This window comes from Aotus nancymaae, unplaced genomic scaffold (genome assembly GCF_030222135.1).
Source record: "Aotus nancymaae isolate 86718 unplaced genomic scaffold, 86718_ANA_hifiasm-v0.15.2.pri h1tg000028l, whole genome shotgun sequence".
NCBI lineage: Eukaryota > Metazoa > Chordata > Mammalia > Primates > Aotidae > Aotus > Aotus nancymaae.
Genome location: NW_026988441.1, coordinates 32,648,481 through 32,670,301, shown reverse-complemented (window position 1 = coordinate 32,670,301; position 21,821 = coordinate 32,648,481). Strand labels below are relative to the sequence as shown.

Here is a 21,821-nt window from a genome sequence, read left to right as displayed (position 1 = left end):
GTCTCAAAAAAAAAAAAAACATGTTTCTGAAGAAAATTTTCTAGGAATAAATAAATTTATAATGGGCTTGTTCATTTTATTTGCCTATTTGTAAAACTTCCTGTCATCCTAAGAATTGCTCCACAGATATATCTTTCTCTTGTGAGTACAAATTACCTTAGGCTTCTCCTGGGATTTTTGTGCTGATCTTCAGTATTTGTGTCTTCCCATTTCATTCCTAAAAGGTGAACACAGAAAAAACACTGTAGATTATTATAAAATTCTAAAAACACTATACAATTTTAGGTACAGGCTGGGCGCGGTGGCTCACGCTTGTAATCCCAGCACTTTGGGAGGCCGAGGAGGGTGAATCACGAGGTCAGGAGTTCAAGACCAGCCTGGCCAAGATGGTGAAACCCCGTCTCTACTAAAATTACAAAAATTAGCTAGCATGGTGGTGGGCGCCTGTAATCCCAGCTACTGGTGAGGCTGAGGCAGAGAATTGCTTGAACCCTGGCAGTGGAGGCTGCAGTGAGCTGAGATCACACCACTGTATTCCAGTCTGGGCAACAGAGCAAGACTCCATCTCAAAAAAAGAAAAGATTTTATGTACAATGGAATCATGCATGATTCATTCACTGAATTATAGTTAACTCTTGAACAACATAGGTTTGAACCACATAAGTTCACTTATATATAAATTTTCTTCAGTCTCTGCTACCCCCGGGACACCAAGACCAACCCCTCCTCTTACTCAGCCTGCTCAATGAGAAGACAATGAGGATGAAAGCCCATATTTATGATGATCCATTTCAATTTAATGCACAGTAAATATAGTTTCTCCTCTTCGTGATTTTCTTATTGACATTTATTTTCTCTAGCTTACTTTATTGTGAGAATATAGTATGGAATACATGTAACAGACAATATATCTGTTAATCATTGTTTTTGTGACCAATTAGACTACCAGTCAACTGAAGGTTAAGTTATGGTGAACAAAAAGTTATTGAATATGTATAACTGGTTGGAGACCCCACATCCCTTAACCCTGGGTTGTTGAAGGGTCAACCATATCCCCTTTCCATAATTCAAATCATTCAACAGCACTGACGACCAAGTAAAAAATGTCTCTAATTGACTAAGTGAAGACATAATGTCAACTTTACCTATATAATCCAGGTTCCTAATGGTTTCCCACATCACATCTCTGTACAGACTCTTCTGTGATGGACCCAGCAATGCCCACTCTTCCTGAGTGAAGTTCACAGCCACATCCTCAAAGGCTACTGAATCCTGAAACATCCCACATGTACAGAGGAGAAAGGTTGAGACTGATAGTACCAAAAATTTATACCCACTTCATAAACTTTGCATGATGCTATTGTTTCTAAGCAGTGATTCAACGACATGGTCAATCCACTCTTATTCTCTCTCTACACTCACTTTCTCCCACACAGCAATTCTGATGCTAGAACTGAATGTTTGGTATAAGTAATAGTCAAATAGGAACAGGTCTCTTTTTGATGACTTAAACGAGTGAATTTTATTGCCGGGATCATCCCTAATGTCTACTTCACAGTGGGTCTGTAATTCTTGTTGTGACAAAGTCCTACTACCTACTAGGTAAGATTAGGAGTCCTGAGATTGTATATAACTTACAAACACCGGTTAACAAAGTTGGATCTTTCATGTACTCTAGGCACTGGATTTATAGAGGGTTTCCACCAACATAACTGATAATAGGTGCTGAGTGTGCATAAACTGTTTATGGACAAAGTGTAGTATTTGCTTAGCACTTACCTTCTCTCGGAGAGCTTGGAATTTTGTTACATGCTCAGCAGTGGGAGCACAGCTGATCAGCCAATGCTAGGTTTGAATGTTTGTCCCCACCAAAATGCATGCTGACACTTAACCCCCAATGTGGCAGTAATGAAAGGTGAAGCTTGAAGAGGTTATTGGGTCTTGAGGATTTGGATCTCAAGAAAATCAAGATTAATCCATTCTTGAATTAATGGCTTAAAGAATAAATGGATAGTGATAGGAGCTGGACTTATGTCCCTATGAGAAGAGAAAGAGACCTGAGCTAGACACTCAGCTCTCTCATCAAGTGATGCCCCGTGCCACACAGGGACTCCACAGAGTCTCCGCCAGCAAGGAGGTTCTCACCAGATGCCCAGCCTTGACCTTGGACTTCCCAGCCTCCAGAACTACAAAATACATATATTGTTTCATTTAAATTATCTAGCTTCAGGTATTCTGTTATAAGCAACAAAAAAACATAGACATGAGGAAACACTCTGGACACTGAGTCTCTAATGAATGACACTGATAAATAACTTTTCAAAATGCTGTTGCAACATGTTACTTGGGGGATTCAACCCATCCTATGTGATTACACTAAGACAGAACATTAAGAAACTGGCAACGGGTTTCCTTTAAATCAAATGTGGCAAAGCAAGACAAAAGACTAATAAAATACACTTCATCATCCCAATGGAATACTTTTAAACTTTTTATTAGGTAATGTCAAAGGATAACAAAGGGGACAGATTGCACATGTTTTTAGAAAGAACCCAATGTCAGGCTGGGCGTGTTGGCTCACGCCTGTAATCCCAACACTTTGAGAGAGGCTGAGGTCGGGAGTTCGAGACCAGCCTGACCAACATGGAGAAACCCCATCTCTACTAAAAATATAAAATTAGCCAGGCATGGTGGCACATGACTATAATCCCAGCTACTCAGGAGGCTGAGGTAGGAGAATCACTTGAACCCAGGAGGCGGAGGTTGTAGTGAGCCAAGATCGTGCCATTGTACCCCAGCCTGGGCAACAAGAGCAAAACTCTGTCTCAAAATATCTATATCTATATCTATATAAAATAAAAATAAATAAATAAATAAAAGAATTCAATGTCACCTCTCATGAATATCTATAATATTCCCTAAATAGCTAAATCAGACTTTTGTTTAGTAGTCAACAAAAAACTATATCACCAAATCTAATAGAAGTCACATATGTATAAAAATGCTAAAAAGCTTCTCATCAACAAAGTGACAGCTTTACAAGAACAGATAAATAATTTTAAAACTATAATATTCAGCTTCCATACTATTAACAGAGAGACAAACAAATTTAAAAATGAAAGTGAAAAATGGTAGAAAAGCCTTGTGGAGTTTTCATTTGTCCTTGGCCCAATCCCTCCCCACCTCAGTGTCAGTCTTTTTTTTTTTTTTTTGAGATGAAGTTTTGCTCTTGTTGCCCAGGCTGGAGTGCAATGGCACAATCTCTGCCTCCCAGGTTCAAGCAATTCTCCTGCCTCAGCCTCCTGAGTAGCTGGGATTACAGTTATCCATCACCACGCCCTGCTAATTTTGCATTTTTAGTAGAAGTGGGGTTTCTCCATGTTGGTCAGGCTGGTCTTGAACTCTTGACCTCAGGTGATCCGCCTGCCTTGGCCTCCCAAAGTGCTGGGATTACCAGTATGAGCCACTGTAGTGTCAGTCTTGAACACAGCAGCCTGAGATCCCAGTATGAAACACTCGTCAATGATTGTATAGACAGCAGATCAGATCTTATTTGCAAATTATTGCCTTTGTATTTTCCAATTAGTATGGGGACTATCTGAAGGTCTGACACAAGACTTTTTTTTTTCCCTGAGACAAGTCTCGCTCTGTTGCCTAGGCTGGAGTACAATGGTGAGATCTCGGCTCACTGCAACCTCTGACTCCCGGTTTCAAACAATTCTCCTGCCTCAGCCTCCTGAGTAGCCGGGATTACAGGCGCCCACCACCACACCCAGCTAATTTTTGTATTTTTAGTAGAGACGGGGTTTCATCATCTTGGCCAGGCTGGTCTTGAACTCCTGACCTCGTGATCTGCCCACCTCAGCCTCACAAAGTGCTGGGATTACAAGTGTGAGCCACTGCACCTGCCCCTAAGACTCTTTATTCTATGTCATCTGTAATGGAAATCAGGGACAAACGTGTCAGGAACATCTTGATACACAAAAAGACTGCCAAATACACAAAAAGACTGCAATCACTCAGGAAACAGACTATGATTAAGACCTGAGACCATCTGAGTCCCAGGGAAAAAATCTGGAGAGAAATTTTCCTTCAGAAACTAGGGTATTCAAAGGTACCCAGGTATGCTGGGGAATTGAGGAAGCCACAGCAGGCACAGGAAGTAACATTTTCATAGAAGACCTAGGGAAACCCTCAATTTCAGCTCTGGCTGATGTCTGGGTTTAGTAAAATAGAACATAAAGGCTAAAGCAGAGTTTTAAATAGCCTAGCTAAGTGTTCAAGGAATGACCCAGCACAGAGCCATGCACAGAGACCTGAAGAGGTCAGGTTTTTGTGTGTTTCATCTTTTTTACTTTTAGCTTCGAACATTCAGGAAATCTCTGTCAGAACACAGGATGAACACAAGCTAAAGAACAGAGACTTCAGTGTGATTAGGGAATATAGTCTCTACAAACACACTTTGAAAATGTTACTAAAGGCCGGGTGTGGTGGCTCACACCTGTAATCCCAGCACTCTGGGAGGCCAAGGCAGGCAGCTCACTTGAGGTCAGGAGTTTGAGACTAGCCTGGCTAACATGGTGAAACCCCATCTCTACTAAAAATATAAAAATAAGCCAGGCATGGTGATGCATGCCTATAGTACCAGCTACTTGGGAGGCTGAGGCAGGAGAATGGATTGAACCTGGGAGGTGGAGGTTGCAGTGAGCCGAGATCACACCGTTGCACTCCAGCCTGGGTGACAGAGCAAGACTCTGTCTTAAAAAAAAAAAAAAAGAAAGAAATGTTACTAAAAAAATGAGTAACTACAGCTTGCAACAAACAAGAATATCAACCGGTGAATGGGAAAGAATCAGACTGCTAGAGTTACCCCATTACAACATTCAAATGTCTTCCTTTGAACACAAACAAAATTACGAAGAACACAGAGAAACATGGAAATATAGTTTATTGGTGGAAAAATTTAACTCAGATAAACCATCTCCATGAAATCTCAGATAATGAACTTACTGAATTAAAAACTTGGAAGCAACTGTCTTAAATACATTGAATGAGCTAAAGGCAATGATGAACACAGAACTAAAAGAAAACCAGAAATAGAGAAAATGATACCAATAAAAAATTAACAACTGCGCCATACAGAATTTTTGCAGCTGTAAGGTACAACAACTAAAGTAAGTATTCAACAGATGTGAGCAACCAAAGAAAAACTCAAGCTAAAATGAAGACAAAACAACCGAAACTGGATAGAATCTTTAAGTCCCTAGTCAAGTCAGAAAAAAAGAGGGGCTGGGTTATCACTAACAATGTCAAGGACATTAAATAGACCATATAGGAATAGTGAGAACAGCTGAATGCCTACATATTTGCTAAATGACATGAAATGGACTAACTCCTTGAAAGACACAGTCTACCAAAACTCACAAAAAGAGAAGTGAATAACGAATATGCCTATATCTACTGAAGCAATTGAATCAATAAATAATAAAAGTCCCGGGGGAGGGGGCGGGAACAGGCCAAGATGATTTCACTGGTGAATTCTGGCAAAGAAATGACACAGATTCTTTACAATCTCTTCAGCAAAACAGAAGCAGAGGTAACACCTTCTAATCTACGTTATAAGGCAAACACTGCCCTGACATACTTCTCTATAAGAGACAACTCTGATATGAGGAGTCCCCCTCCCTTCTCCTAAACTTTCCTCTGAAGTTATCACTTTGCAACAAACTTTGGAACATACCCAAATTTGTTGGTGGATCTTAGCTAGTCCATCCTCAAATTAGACTTCCAATAAACTTTTATCAAATGATTTCCGCCAAAACAGAAGTATCCCATGAAAGGCACAATGTAAACATCCACCACCAAACCCCTGGAGAACCATCAGAGCAGGAATAGGGTTTATAGCCAGTCCCCAGAAACAGACCTCAAGATTAAAAGAGAAAAAACCCAACACCTATGAAAGATAAAACTAGTATTTTAAACAGTTACAGACAAAGGTCTTCTTCAGATTTAACAAGATGAGAGTTTTCTTAAGTAAGAAAATAAAGGCTGGACACAGTGGCTCACACCTATAATCAATCCCAACTATTTGGGAGGCCAAGGGAGGAGGATCTCTTGAGTCCAGTGGTTCAAGACCAGCCTGAGCAACATGGTGAAACCTCATCACCACAAAAATACAAAAATTAGCCCAGGTGTAGGAGTGCATGCCTGTAGTCCCAGCTACCTGGGAGGCTAATCAACTGAGCCCAGGGAAGTAGAGGCTGCAGAGAGCCTGGATGACACCACTGCACTCTAGCCTGGGCAACAGAGTGAGCCCTTGTCTCCCGTCAACCTCCCAAAAAAAAAGATAAGAGGAAAAAAAGAAAGTTGGTCCCAAATGAGGAGTCTTCCAAATTCAACTCTATTAAAATTAAGCATAGTGACTCACACCTCTAATTTCAGCATTTTGAGAGGCTGAAGCGGGAGGATCCCTTGAGCCCAGGAGTTTGAGGCTACAGTGAGCTGTGATGGCACCATTGCACTCCAGCCTAGGGCAACAGAGCAAGATTCTAGCTCAAAAAAAAAAAAAAAGAAAGAAAAGAAAGAAAGAAATAGAAAAGAGAAAAGAAAGAGTCTATCAAACTGTAGAATGAAATAAAAAGATAAACCAGGCCGGGTGTGGTGGTTCACATCTGTAATCCCAGCACTTTGGAAGGCCTAGGCAGACTGATCATGAAGTCAGGAGTTTGAGACCAGCCTGGCCAACATGGTGAAACACTGTCTCTACTGAAAATACAAAAATTAGCTGGGCATGGTGGCGTGCTCTTGTAGTGCCAGCTACAGAGGCTGAGGCAGGAGAATCTCTTGAACCCAGGAGGCAGAGTTTGGGCAACAGAGCAAGACTCAGCCTCGAAAAAAAAAGAAAAAGAAAGATAAACCATTATCTGGAAGGAAATATTAGCAATTCCTCCATGTGAAAACTGGTTAGTATGTACAGTATGCTTAAAAACAAAAAGAATGAGAGAAGCAAAGCAATAATATCCAAATAAATTAAACCTGAGAAAAGACTGAAAATTATTTCATGAAGATGAAAGACCGCAAAGAGAAAATGCTCAACACCAATGCTAATCAGCAAAAACCAATGGAGATATATAAAACATAATTTTTTGTTTTTTGAGACAGACTCTTTCACTGTCGCCAGGCTGGAGTGCAGTGGTGTGATCTCGGCTCACTGCAACCTCTGCCTCCCAGGTTCAAGCGATTCTCTTGCCTCAGCCTCCTGAGTAGCTGGAACTACAGGCACCCGTCATCAAGCCAAGTCAATTTTTGTATTTTTAGTAGAGATGGATTTTCACCATGTTGGCCAGGATGGTCTCAATCTCTTGACCTCATGATCCACCTGCCTTGGCCTCCCAAAGTGCTGGGATTACAGGCATGAGCCATCGTGCCCCACCCCACCCCCAGAATTTCTAATTCAGTAGGACTGGAGTAGAACCCTGAAATATGCATTCCTTTTTAAATTTTGTTATTGTTGTTTGTACATATTCATGGGGTACAACTGTAATGTTGCCACAGTGATATAGTGGATTGTGGTGAATGAAGTCAGTCTTCAGTGCATCCATCACTGCGGCAAGGCACATGTACCCACGAAGCAACCGCCCATCATCCACCATCCTCCACCCTCTTGGAGTCTCCAGTGACCATCATTCCACACTCTGCTTCCATGTGTACACATTATTTACACATGGGAGGTATATTCGCCCACTTTAAAGTGTGTACATGTGGTATTTGCCTTTCTGCGTCTGAATCATTTTGCTTAAGATAATTGCCTCCCATTCCATCCATATTATCACAAAGACATGATTTCATTCTTCTTTTTATGGCTGAATAGTATCCCAATGAGCATACATACCACATTTTATTTATCCAATCCTCCACTTAGGTCGATTCCATAGCTTTGCTATTGTGAATAGTGCTGCAATATGCAGACAAGTGCAGGTATCTTTTTGATATTCTGATTTCTTTTCCTTTGGATAGATACCCAGTAGCAGGATTGGCTTTTCAGCAGAATATTGATGGCATATTAATGGTAATATTAACTAACTGAAAACAGAAAAGAGGCAAAACTATGCTTCTAGATGAATACACGCTGAACCTATGCATAATGAAATACAAACTCTATGTCAGTTATGTTTCTAACCTGTAGTGTTACCTTACACAACTTTTTTTTTCTTTTTCTTTTATTTTTTACAGAGAAGGACTTTCACCATGTTGGCCAGGCTGGTCTCGAACTCCTGACCTGGTGATCACCCGCCTTGGCCTCCCAAAGTGCTGGGATTACAGGCATGAGCCACCACGCCCAGCCACCTCACACAACTTTTGACAACAAACATAAAGCATTTGCTGAACACGAATCTCCAACAAAACCTGGTGTCCATCCAACATTAGTACAGACCCCACAAGTTGAGGGTTGAGTATCACAACCCATCAGCCTCCAGGCAGATGCCAGGGGCAAGCCCCAGAGACCATCTTTTAATCAAATGTGTATAAAATCAATGACCCCCTCCTCAGGGTCAATACTGTGCTAAGCCAACCCACAGAACTCAGCAAGACCCTCTGCTTAAGGTTATCAGTGTGTTATAAAGGATATCTTAAGAATCGCCAAAAAGAGGAACGCAGCAAAGAAAGGGGAGGGGTTAGCACAGAATTTGGCACTAATCCATCAAGTATACGTATAGGAACAGAACAGTTATCCAGTCCTAAATTCCCCACCCTAAAAAGAAAGAAACTAAAGTTTTGGTAAATTTTTATAATTCAATCAACTAACTATCACATTTTCTGTTAATATGTGTTCACTTTTTCTGCAGCCATAAATAAAGTATGACCAAACATTTTTCCTTGGTCATACTTTCACTGCTAGGCCCTGAAATTCCATTTGAAATAATCAGAGAAACTTACCAGACAGGCTCTGGTGGAAAAAAAAAAGTTAATGAAGTTTTTTTTTTTTTTTTTTTTTTTTTTTACAAAAAATGGAGGCTGCGGCGGCACATGACTTGATGTCAGGAGTTTGAGACCAGCCTGGCCAACAGGGTGAAACCCAGCTCTACTAAAAATATAAAACAATTATCCAGGCATGGTGGTATAGGCCTATAATCCCAGCTACTTGGGAGGCTGAGATGGGAGGGTCGTTTGAACCTGGGAGGTGGAGGCTGCAGTGAGCCAAGATCGTGCCACTGCACTCCAGCCTGGGTGACAGAGCGAGCCTCCATCTCAAAAAAAAAAAAAAAAAAAAAGGAATAGGTGACTATATACATGATCTGTTTTCTGAAATTTAACTGTTTCTGGCCTCTGTGGAAATACTTTATTTTCTCTATCAATCTCTAATGATAGGATACATCTTATTGTTAATAAAATGTTGAAGTTGAAATGAGGGAACACCTCTTTTCAATGTGAAAACCTCAGGGATGGTCAGTGCTGACTGGAACACAAATCTAACTCAGGTGTTAGGTCAGGTGGTCCTATCTCCTAGGACATTTGTCACCCCCATGCTGCTCAGCAAAGTGCTCAGGGACCACCCCCCTCCACCCCAGGAGATACTGCACTGTGTGCTTTTCTGGCTGTTGCACGACCTGACCTGAATGGGAGGTTCTTGTACAACCAGAATTCATGGGTTCTCCAGTGCTTAGATACTGTTTTCTCTCTTCACTAGTCTGAGAGTCAGGAAGGAAGAAATCATTTCTGTCTTCTTCCCCAAATACGACCATTCAATTGGCTGACCAGCCTGTGTCCCTAAGGAATGGAAACTGGGGTTGGGGAGGAAAAGGTGATTGTTGCAAGGGTTAGCTTTTTATAGAAACGATATCCCATCCCACCCAGGGCATCCAGCTGTTCTCTGTGAGGCCCTACCCCGACACCTCAGGCTGCTCACTGGGAGAAATGACCCAGGGGCTGATATTCACTAGACCCTTCCAGGGACAGGACAGTTGTGTGTATCTTGATTTAACCTCAGGCAGTTCTGAAACAGAACCAGGAAAAGACAGAGGGTGGGCTGAGGACATAACCCTGTAAAATTTCCAAAGGGGACTCTCAACCCAAAGACGTTGAGAAGGTATCTGTACCCATGGGAAAGAAACAGAGAGACACAAAGGTTTTTTTTACAGTGGAGTGTCACATTATTCTCTGCTTCCTCACATGTGAAATGTTCAGGAACACAAATCTTTTAAGAAGAAGCTGAGCCGGGCACGGTGGCTCACACCTGTAATCCCAGCACTTTGGGAGGCTGAGGCAGGTGGATAACCTAAGGTCAGGAGTTCGACACCAGCCTGGCCAACATAGTGAAACCCTGTCTCTACTAAAAATACAAAAAATTAGCTGGCATGGTGGAGGGCGCCTGTCATCCCAGCTACTCAGGAGGCTGAGGCAGGAAAATTGCTTGAACCCAGGAGGAAGAGGATGCACCTGGGTTCCGAGATCGCACCACTGCACTCCAGCCTGGGCAACAAGAGCGAAACTCTGCCTCAAAAAAAGAAGAAGAAGGCTGGGCGCCGTGGCTCATGCCTATAATCCAAGCACTTTGGAGGCCAAGGCGGGCGGATCACCTGAGGTCGGGAGTTCAAGACCAACCTGACCAACATGGTGAAATCCCGTCTTTATAAAAAAATAATAATTAAAAAAAAAAGAAAAAAAGAAGAAAGAAGGAAGAGGGAAGAGGGAGAAGGAAGAAGCAGAAGCAGAAGCAGAAGAAGCAGAAGCAGAAGAAGCAGAAGCAGCAGCCACACATTGCTCTCTGAAAATAAAATGAAAATTAAAATACTGGGACTGAATTAGCACACGTGGGTCGGGGAGGGAGGAATTCATGATGTTGCTGTGAATTGAGGAGAGAAAGTTAGCCTGGGGAAGGATCTGGAAACTAAGGGATTTACTATCAGCCCCAGGAGAAGTTAGGATGAGGGAATAGGTGGTGGATTTGAGGCCCTACTGCCCTCATCTCTGAAAAACTAGAGGAAGAATCAGTCACCCTGGGAAGAAAAGAAGGGACTGGCGACCCCACAGACCACAGCTCCACCCATGCATGAACCCCACGCAAGAGTCTGGATTCCGCCTGGTGACCCTCCCACCCTCACCGGGTTCACAGGAACTGAGGGCCAGACTGGAGGTGAGATTGCAGCTGATATTAACCAGGTGCCCTCAGCCCCGCCGCCTCACGGGGCCGCCTCCCTGAGAGTCAGGTCACAGCAGACGCCGGCTTCCCCACTGTGCCTGGGGATAAGATCTCTGAGTGCTGCTCAAGAGTCGCTTAAATCCTTTCTCAGATCTTGAATTCCAGCGGAAAGGCTGGCGCCACGTAGGCTGAAGACCCCACGAGGAAGCCCACTCAGCAGGAGAACGCAGTTTCTTCACCTCCTGTCCCAGGATTCGCCCCTCATTTCCCCACCAACCAGAGACCCCACATCCCAGCCGCCCCTGTCCAGACCCCAGATCCCTCAGGGAGGCGGATCTGGGGTGTCCTCCCCTCTCCCCCTATTAAACTGTTTCTGCTGCAGCTCTTGGCGTGTCGGTGCAGTGACTCGGGCCGCGAACCTGTGCCGGTTACAGCCGCACAATCTGGGGAGACGCAGGGCTGCGGGCGCGGAGCTGCCGAGAGGACGACGGGGCAGGGGCCGGGGCCGGGGCCACAGTCGCCGCGCACGACGGGACAGAACGCCCTGGGTCCCGGTTGCCGGCCCAGCCCCACCCTCATCCTGCGGCCGAGGGGACCGAGGCCCGAGCTGCGCCAGGGAAACTCGGGGCCGCAGACCCCAGAGTCGCCGCGGGGACGCCCGGGTCCCGCCACAGCCAGTTCTGGCCGGTTCCAACCAGCCCTTCACCCTGCCTCAGGACGCCGGGCCCCGCACACTCACCATTTCCCGGGTTCTCCTCAAGGCTACCGCTGCCAGTATAGGACTCAGTGTGACAGAACCGGCCACTGACCTGCCAGAGCGTCTCTTAGCAACAAAGCCGGGAGCCAGAGCTCAGAGGAGAAGGCTCCACCCTCCTCCCGGCAGCGCGCCTGATTGACAGTTCCCACGAACTCGCCCCCACCCATGACTGGGTAGAGCTCCAAGTTCCGCCCCACCAGGGGACTGATTGACAGAAGAAGCATTACACAGCCGATTGGAGCTGTTCCAGATGGAGCCGTTCCAGATACAGCTCTTGATAGGGTGGGCTTCCTCCCTTCGCTATGACCTGATCCCTCCCAGTGGACATTTGCATTTAAGCGGAATTTTCTGCCTGTACTCAATGGGCTCTTCCTACTCTTTCTTCCTTGACGGGGACCCACGAGCGTGTGCAGAGAATTCCAGACTCACTGCCCAGTGGAGCCGTCCCCTGGCCTCAGAGCAGAAGGGGAGCCCAGGCCACACAAACCACTCTGAAGCAGGAGGGAAGGCCTGGTGTCTTCCGGGGATCAGGAATTTGGGATGAAGCTACTGGCTGCCTAGCCAAGCCTTTAACCCACCTTCTCTCTCTCTCATTCTCAGATCAGAAAATAAAAACCCATCAAGAATGAAATAAAATTAAGTGCATGGAAAATCTGGAATTATATGGCAGCAATCTTGTATAATGGAATCAAAAGAGGGGAAAAGAAAGAAACCTAAATTAGTTCAGAGAACTTTCAGCCACAGTTCAGCAGGAAACCCCCTTTCAGGAGGTTAAACATATTCCCAAGTTTAGGGGCCAGATTCTGACTCCTGAAATTGAGTCCCAGAGTATGTAACCAGCAGCTTAGCAGCTGAGTCTCAAACTGCATTTAAAATTTTTTTTCCTTCTTCTTCTTTCCCTTTTCCTCTCATCTTTAAATACAGCCTCAGAAAGTGCTGTGAACCTCCACTCCCTTTCCTTTCCCATACTATACTGCCATGCCTTATGCATATTGATTTTTATGTTTTTGGAGACACAGTCTCGCTTTGTCACCCAGGCTGGAGTGCAGTGGCACAATCTCGGCTCACTGCAACCTCCACCTCCTGGGTTCAAGAGATTCTCCTGCCTCAGCCTCCCGAGTAGCTAGGATTACAGGCACCCACCACCACGACCAGCTAACTTTTTGTATTCTATTAGAGTCGGGGTTTTCACCTTGTTGCCCAGGCTGGTCTCAAACTCCGGAGCTCAGGCAATCTTACGGCCTTGGCCTCCCAAAGTGCTAGGATTACAGGCATGAGCCAACATGCCCAGCCTATGCACATTTATTTACCTAAATACTTATTAAGCACACACTATGCTCTCTTATTTGGTCATATATTTCCTTAGAAGCTTCAGGGGTTACATCCTGGTAGGGACCAGACACCTCTGGAATTCTCTCCAACAAAAGATAAATTCAAAGACCAAACCCACACCCAGCTGAAGATTGACTAGAGATTGTCTGCGACTAATTTATAACCTGGCAGGATCCACAATGGAGTAGTCCCTTCACCAAATGGGACAATTCAAGAGGGGCAACCAGAGCAAGTCACACCACCTGGTACCTCCTAGCCCCCCTCGCCTCTTCTGCATTCCAAACCCTTCCTATAAAAACCCCTGCATCTCCTCCACAAATTGAACAGTGGGGTTGCTTTCAGCTCTTCCCTGCTAGGACAGATAATATAGAAATTTCACTCCTTATTACAAGTTGTTATTATTTTGACTTCTTTATACAAGTGGCGAGCAGTCAGACCCTTTTGCCAGTTACAAGTGGGATCAGCACCTGGTGATGAAGCAGGGGCACTGAAGGATTTAAAGAGGAGGAAACTCAGCTTGCCCTCCTGTGTCCTCTGCACAGTGTGGACATGCTCTCTCATTCAAGACTTTAAATATTAATGAATTAAATACTCCAATCAAAAGCCAAGGCTTTTGAAAATATAAAGGTTTCCCATATTTGTATGAAATACAAGTGTCACCGTCACCGGTAAACTGAGTTCTTTCTCTAGTTTGTATGCACAATGAAAGAATAACTAATGAAACAAAAAAAAGGCAAGCAGGATTTATTTTCTGGCCAGAGAAGGAGATGGGGTCAGAGTCTCTTGCTCCCAAGACACTACCTCCTCCTAGAGCTGCGGGAAGCTGGGGAATTTTAAGCAGCTAGGTATGGGACGGGAAGGTTTGTAGTATGGGCAGAAAGGAATTTCACATGTGCAAGCACAAATCATAAACATGTCTCTTTATATCACACATGTTCAAAAAGCCACCATGATTTTCTTCTATGGGTGCGGATTTTTGTATGACAACAAGGTGTTGATGCTCTAAAGCAGCATTTCCCAACTTTTTTTCAAAGCACGATCTTGGCTCACTGCAACCTCTGCCTCCCGGGTTGTATTTTTGGTAGAGACTGGGTTTCACGATACTGGCCAGGCTGGTCTCAAACTCCCGACCTCAGGCAATCTGCCCACCTTGGCCTCCCAAAGTGCTGGGATCATAGTCATGAGCCACCATGCCCAGCCACATCTTTTTCAACCTTCACTATACTATTAAAGTCAGAAAATTATTTCCTGTGCAGGTCATGATCTTCTTCATCCATTTCTTGAACTTGCAGCCCAGGTTCAGAATTACAAGTCAATCTTCTCTAATTTTGCATTGTATTTTCTCAATTTCCTATATTTCAAAGAGTCCATATCTGGAGGAAAGTGGGAGGAATTAGGTGAACTGACTTCATAAAGTAGTTTTCCTCATATGAATGGCCCATTTCACTTAGCACAATATCCGCAAGGTTCACCCACGCTGTAGCATATGTCACATTTTCCTTCCTTGAAGACTGACCGATATTCCATTGTACGCATATAGTACCATCTGTCAATAAACATGAGGGTTGCTTTCACAGTTTATCTGTTGGTAAATTATGCTGCTATAAATATGGGTTTACCTTCTTTGAGGTAAATACTTTCTTTCAAAAGTATTTCTTCAAATGACCCAGTCCATCTGTCACCCTTGGAAAAACATTTGAGACCCTTCTGCCTGCCAACAACCCTTTCTGACAAGGGCCCACCGGGCTTCAGGGAAGGACAGAAAGAAGGTGCCTTATGCCCACCTGGCACATAAAAGCCTTCTTACCTGAGATCCTTCTTTCAATAATTTTGGGCAGATTCCCAGAAAGCAGAAATGTGGATCCTATGTTATTTCAATTTTGGATTTCTTGATGATCTATCCTACAGTTTTCAACAGTGGTTGTACTATTTTGCATTCCCACAGTGTACAAAGGCCCCAATTATTTCACATCATTGTCAGCATTTATTTTGTTATTCTTAGAAGCACTCTAGAGTCTGTGAATGTGGGTGGTTTTTTTTATTGTTGTGAGATGGAGTCTTGCAGTGGTGCAATCTCGGCTCACCACAACCTTGGTCTAGCCAAAATTGTTGAAAGAAGGGTGCCAGGTTCAAGGATTCTCCTGCCTCAGCCTCTGGAGTAGCTGGGACTACAGGCATGTGCTACCACGCCCAGCTAACTTTTTTGTATTTTTTTAGTAGAGACAGGGTTTCGCCAAGTTACCAGGATGATCTCAATCTCCTGACCTCATGGTCCACCCGCCCTGGCCTCCCAAAGTGCTGGGATTACAGGTGTGAGCCACTGCGCCTGGCTTGTTTGTTTTTTGAGACAGAGTCTCGCTCTGTCACCAGGCTGGAGTGCAGTGGTGCGATCTCGGCTCACTGCAACCTCTGTCTCCCAGGTTCAAGTGATTGTCCTACCTCAGCATCCTGCGTAGCTGGGACTACAGGCACACACCTCCAAACCCCGCTAATTTTGTATTTTTGTAGAGACGGGGTTTCACCAAGTTGGCCAGGATGGTCTTGATCTCTTGACCTCGTGATTCCCCCACCTTGGCCTCCTAAAGTGGGAGATTACAAGCATGAACCACCGTGCCTGTCCATCATTGTGGTTTTCATTTGCATGTCCCTCATGATGAGTGATGCTAAAGATCTTCAGGTAACTATTGTCTATTTGTACATGCTCATTAGAGTAAGTCCTTGACCTATTTTTTAATGGAGTTATGTTTTACACAGCTTGAGCTACTAAAACAAAATACTAATATAAATACTAATCTATACCCCCATTGAAAGGTCACAGCAAACTTGTTACAAATTATTGGACTTAAATTGCAAAGGCATACTTCTGTGCTATTTATTTTGTTGCACTGGTCTACTTCTGTGTCATTATGCTAGTACCAAACATGTTATTAGCATAGATTTGCAGTATGTTTTGAAATCCAGAAGTTAGAGCCTACTAATCTTGTTCTTGATTTTTTGTTTGTTTGCTTTGTTTTGTTTTTGAGACAGAGTCTCACTCTGTTGCCCAGGCTGGAGTGCAATGGCATGATCTCAGCTCACCACAACCTCCGCCTCCTGGGTTCAGGCAATTCTCCTGCCTCAGCCTCCTGAGTAGCTGGGATTACAGGCGTGCACCACCATGCCCGGCTAATTTTTTTATTTTTAGTAGAGATGGGGTTTCACCATGTTGGTGAGGCTGGTCTCGAACTCCTGACCTCATGGTCCACCCACCTCAGCCTTCTAAAGTGTTGGGATTACAAGCGTGAGCCACCGCACCCAGCAATGTGGGGATTCTTAATGTTGCTTCCATGGAAACTATTATGCAAACACTTGAATAGCTATGAAACAAGTATATACTTTTGAAGAAAATCTTCTAAAATAAATAAATTTGTGGCCGGGCGCGGTGGCTCAAGCCTGTAATCCCAGCACTTTGGGAGGCCGAGGCGGGTGGATCACAAGGTCAAGAGATCGAAACCATCCTGGTCAACATGGTGAAACCCCGTCTCTACTAAAAATACAAAAAATTAGCTGGGCATGGTGGTGCGTGCCTATAATCCCAGCTACTCAGGAGGCTGAGGCAGGAGAATTGCCTGAACCCAGGAGGCGGAGGTTGCAGTGAGCTGAGATCACGCCATTGCACTCCAGCCTGGGTAACAAGAGCGAAACTCCGTCTCAAAAAAAAAAATTAAATAAATAAATAAATTTGAGCTGGGCTTGTTCATTTTCTTTGCTTCTTTGTAAAAATTCCTATCATTTGAAGAATGACTCCAGAGACGTATCTTTCTCCTGTGACAGCAAATTACATTTCTCCTGGGACTTTTGTATTGATCTTCAATGATCTGGTCTTCCCATTTCATTCCTAAAAGATAGACCTAGAAAAATTTTTTACAAAATTATAGAAAAACTTAAGATATTATAGTGCAATCATGCACGATTCATTCATCAAACTACAGTGGCCTCTTGAAAAACAGTTTTGAACTGCTCAAATCCATTTATATACAAATTTTCCTCCGTTTCTGCTATACCTGAGATAGCAAAACCAACCTCTCCTCTTACTCAGCCTCCTCAATATGAAGACAACAAGGATGAAAACCTTTATGAGCATCTACTTCCACTTAAGGAATAGTAACTATAGTTTCTCTTCCTTATGATTTTCATATCATAATTTTCTTTTTTTTTGAGACAGAGTCTTGCTCTGTCACCCAGGCTGGAGTGAGGTAGTGAGATTTCGGCTCACTGCAACCTCCACCTCCCAGGTTAAAGAAATTCTCAGGCCTCAGCCTCCCAAGCAGTTGAGATTACAGGCATGTGCCACCACACCCAGCTAATTTTTTTTGTATTTTTAGTAGAGACAGGGTTTCACCATGTTGGCCAGGCTGGAACTCCTGGTCTCAAGTGATCCACCCACCTCAGCCTCCCAAGGCGTGGGATTACAGGCGTGAGCCACCACACCCAGCCCATATTGCCATTTTCTTTCTTTAGCTTATGTTATTGTGAGAATATAGTATATGATAAATACGACACACAATATATATATATTAATCAACAGCTTATATGACCAATCAGAGTGCCAGTGAACATTAGTTAAGCTGTGGTAGAAAAAAGTTGCATCAGGATGTGCAATTGCTTGGGAGGATGGCACCCCTAAACCCTGTGTTATTCTATGGTCAATCATACCCCCTTCCCATACTGCAAATCTTTGAACAGCATTGCAGATCAAGAAACAAATGTCTCTAATTGACTAAGTGGAGATATGACATCATCCTTATTTATACAGTCCAGGTTCCTGATGGTTTCCTGCATCACATCTTTGTAGAGATTCTTCTGGCAAGGACCCAGCAAAGTCCACTCTTCCCAGGTAAAGTTCACAGTCACATCCTCAAAAGCAACTGAGTCCTGAAACATCCCACATACGTAGATGAGGAAAGATGAGGTTGACAGTACTGAGAATCTATACTTCTTAAATTTCCTGGGTGCATGGTTTCTAAGCATTTATTCAATGACATGGTAAATCCACTTTCATTCTCTGTCTACACTCACTGTCTCCCACATAGCAATTCTGATGCTAAAATTGAATGTGTTTGCTAATGCAACAGCTGAATTGGAACAGGTCTCCTTTTGGTGAGTGAAGTGAGTATTATTACATGGACCTTAATGTCTATTTCTCCAGTGGATCTGCAGTTCTTATTATGACAAAGTCTTACTACTTAGTGTGCAAAAGAGAGTTAACATTAGTAGTCCTGAGACTACATATACTTACAAATGCTTGTTTACAATGTTGTCTAGGCACTAGATTTAGGGAGGGTCCCCACCAATGTGACTAGTAACAGGGGCTGAGTGTACCTAAACTATTTATGAAAAAAAAAATAAGGCATTTACTTAGCTCCTATAGTCCTCTGAGAGTTGGAATTTTGTTTCATACTCAGCAGAGGGAGTGCACCTACCTGATCAGCCACTGCTAAGTTTGAATGTCTGTCCCCTCCAAAACACACAGGTTGAATGTTAATCTCCAATGTGGAAGTAATCAAAGGTGGGGCTTTAAAAGGTGATTGGGTCTTGAGGGTTTGGAGCTCATAAATAAATTAATCCATAATGGCTGAATGAATAAATGGGTTATCTCAGGAGTGGCACAGTTGCCATCATGAGAGGAAGAAAAGATCTGAGCTACACACTTAATCCCCTCACCATGTGATACCTGTGCTACCTAGGGAATCTGCAGAGTCCCCACCGGCAAGAGGTTCTCACCAGATTCCCAGCCTTGACCTGGGACAGTCTCCAGAACTGTAAAAACTAAGTATGATTTCTTATCAATTACCCAGGTTCACTTATTCTGTTAAAAGCAGCAAAAACAAGAGAAAAACAGCCATGAGGAAACACTCTGGGCACTGAGTCTCTAATGAACAATGCCAGTGGATTACATTTCATATTCTTTGTTGCAACTTGTGATCGGGGGATCTTGCCCAGCGTATGTGTGATTACAGTAAGAGAGAATATCTGGAAGCTGGCAACTGGTTTCCACTAGATCAAACATAGTGAAGTTTGACAAAAGACTAATAAAATATACTTCACAATCCCAAGGAAAAAATCTTAAACTTATTATTGGGTAATGTCAAAAGAGAAGGAAACAAAGGGCGGACTGTGCGTGTTCTTAGAAATAACTCAGTCATCTCTTATGAATATGTATAATATTCCTTAAATCCCTAAAACAAACCTTTAGTAGTCAAGATGACATTACCAAATCTAACTGAAGTAAAAAATGTCTAAAAATGCTTAAAACTTCCTCATTAAGAAAGTGACAGCATTATAAAAACAGATGAAGAATTTTGAAATTATAATATTCAGCACCCCATACTATTAACAGAGAGATAAAGATAAATAAAAATGAAAGTGAAAATGGCAGGAAAGCCTTGTGGAGTTTCTGTTTGTCCTAGGCCCAATCCCTCCCCACCTCCGTGCCAGTCTTAAAGTCAGCAGCTGGAGATCCCGTATAAAACCCTAGTCACTCAAGTATCACCTCTGTATTTTCAAATTGGTATGGGGACTTTCCAAAGGTCTGAAACAAGGCTCTCTGTTCTACATCTACTATAACTCAGTCAGGGTCAAATTTGGCAAGAACTACTTTAAAGTGTTGCAAAATAGGCCAGGCACGGTGGCTCAGACCTGTAATCCCAGCATTTTGGGAGGCTGAGACAGGCAGATCATGAGGTCAGGAGATCGAGACCATCTTGGCTAATACAGTGAAACCTCATCTCTACTAAAATTACAAAAAATTAGCTGGGCATGGTGGTGCACACCTGTAGTCTTAGCTACTTGGGAGGCTGAGTTGGAAGGATCACTTGAGCCTAGGAGGATGAGGCTGCACTGAGCCATGTTTGAGCCACTGTACTCCATCCTGGGTAACGGAGTGAGACCCTCTATCCAAAAAAAAAAAAAAAAAAAAAAGGCAACAAATATTAGTCCCATATTTTCCAAAACAAATAAAAACTATGAACCTAGAGATGCAAAAAGCTCAACAAACCACAGCCACAATATATATCAACAAATCCACACCAAGACACAGCATCAAATTGCTGATAACCAGGTATAATAAAGAATTACTTGAAGAAACCGGGGGAAAAAGACACCTTAACAACAGACAACCAAATGTAACATTGATTACATACTTATTATCAGAAACAATGCAAACTGGAAGACAATGGAACAATATCCTTAAAGAACTAAAAGAACAAGTATATCAACAAAGAATCCTATATTGAGCAAACAACATCTTTCCAAATGAATGGAAAATACTTTATTTAGTCATAATTAATGTGTTTGCAATCAGCATATGGGCTCATTAAAAAAGGTCTGGGTCGGGTGCGGTGGTTCACACCTGTAATCTCAGCACTCTGGGAGGCCGAGGTGGGTGGATCACCTGAGGTCAGGATTTCAAGACCCGACTGGCCAATATGGTAAAACCCCGTTTCTACTAAAAATACAAAAATTACCAGGCGGGCACCTGTAATCCCAGCTATCTGGGAGGCTGAGGCAGAAGAATTACTCCAACCCAAGAGGCAGAGGTTGTAGTGAGCCAAGATCACACTACTGCACTCTAGCCTGGGCAACAGAGTGAGACTCCATCTCAAAAAAAAAAAAAAAGGTCCAGCCAGGTGTGGTGACTCACGCCTGTAATCTCAGCACTTTGGGAGAACGAGGCCAGAGGAATGCATGAGTCCAGGAGTTCAAGACCAGGCTGAGCAACACAGCAAGACTCTCTACAAAAAATTAAAAAATTAACTGGCATGGTAGCAGCATGTATCTGCACAGATCACTGAACCTGTAAAAAAAAAGAAAAAGAAAAAGAAAAACAGACCAGGCACAGTGGTGGCTCACACCTGTAATCCCAGCACTTTGGGAGGCTGAGGCAGGCAGATCACCTAAGGTCAGGAGTTTGAGACCAGCCTGACCAACATGGAGCAACCCCGTCTCTACTAAAAATATAAAATTAGCTGGGCGTGGTTGTGGATACCTGTAATCCTAGCTACTCAGGAAGCTAAAGTGGGAGAATTGCCTGAACCTGGGAGGCAGAGGTTGCAGTGAACCGAGATTGCAGCATTGCACTCCAGGCTGGGCAACAAGAGCAAAACAACAAAAAATAGGGCCGGACGCGGTGGCTCCCGTCTATAATTCCAGCACTTTGGGAGGCTGAGGCAGGTAGATCACAAGGTCAAGAGATCGAGACCATCCTGGTCAACATGGTGAAACCCTGTCTCTACTAAAAATACAAAAATTAGCTGGGCATGGTGGCGCACGCCTGCAGTCCCAGCTACTCGGGAGGCTGAGGCAGGAGAATTGCTTGAACCCAGGAGGCAGAGGTTGTGGGGAGCCGAGATCGCGCCATTGCACTCCAGCCTGGGTAGCAAGAGCGAAACTCTGTCTCAAAAAAAAAAAGAAAAAGAAAAAAATAGCAGTGTATTATGGAGTTATAAAATTAATATGGAAAAAACTTGAAATCAGTAAACTAATAGCTAAATGATTCTCAACAAAACAAAACAAAAAAAATTGAAAGACTTAACAAAGCCAAATCAAGATAAC

The 21,821-nt window shown here is 43.5% G+C and overlaps 1 protein-coding gene across 4 annotated transcripts in view; it reads right to left on the bottom strand.

Annotated features, from left to right (window-relative positions):
- Window positions 1–21,821, bottom strand: part of ZNF442 (zinc finger protein 442) — a 42,680-nt gene that overhangs the window by 2,486 nt on the left and 18,373 nt on the right. The window contains exons 1-3 of one of the 4 annotated variants that reach the window (XM_012435986.3): window positions 11,880–12,964; window positions 1,146–1,272; window positions 157–217 (exon numbers count right to left, since the gene is read on the bottom strand). In XM_012435986.3, the coding sequence (XP_012291409.2) occupies window positions 157–217; window positions 1,146–1,272; window positions 11,880–11,882 (191 nt within the window). In that variant the 5' untranslated portion in view covers window positions 11,883–12,964. Of the gene's footprint in view, window positions 1–156; window positions 218–1,145; window positions 2,677–9,665; window positions 10,335–11,879; window positions 12,965–21,821 lie in introns of those variants that run through there. The other 3 variants (XM_012435988.3, XM_012435987.3, XM_012435985.3) reach the window with 3 other exon arrangements.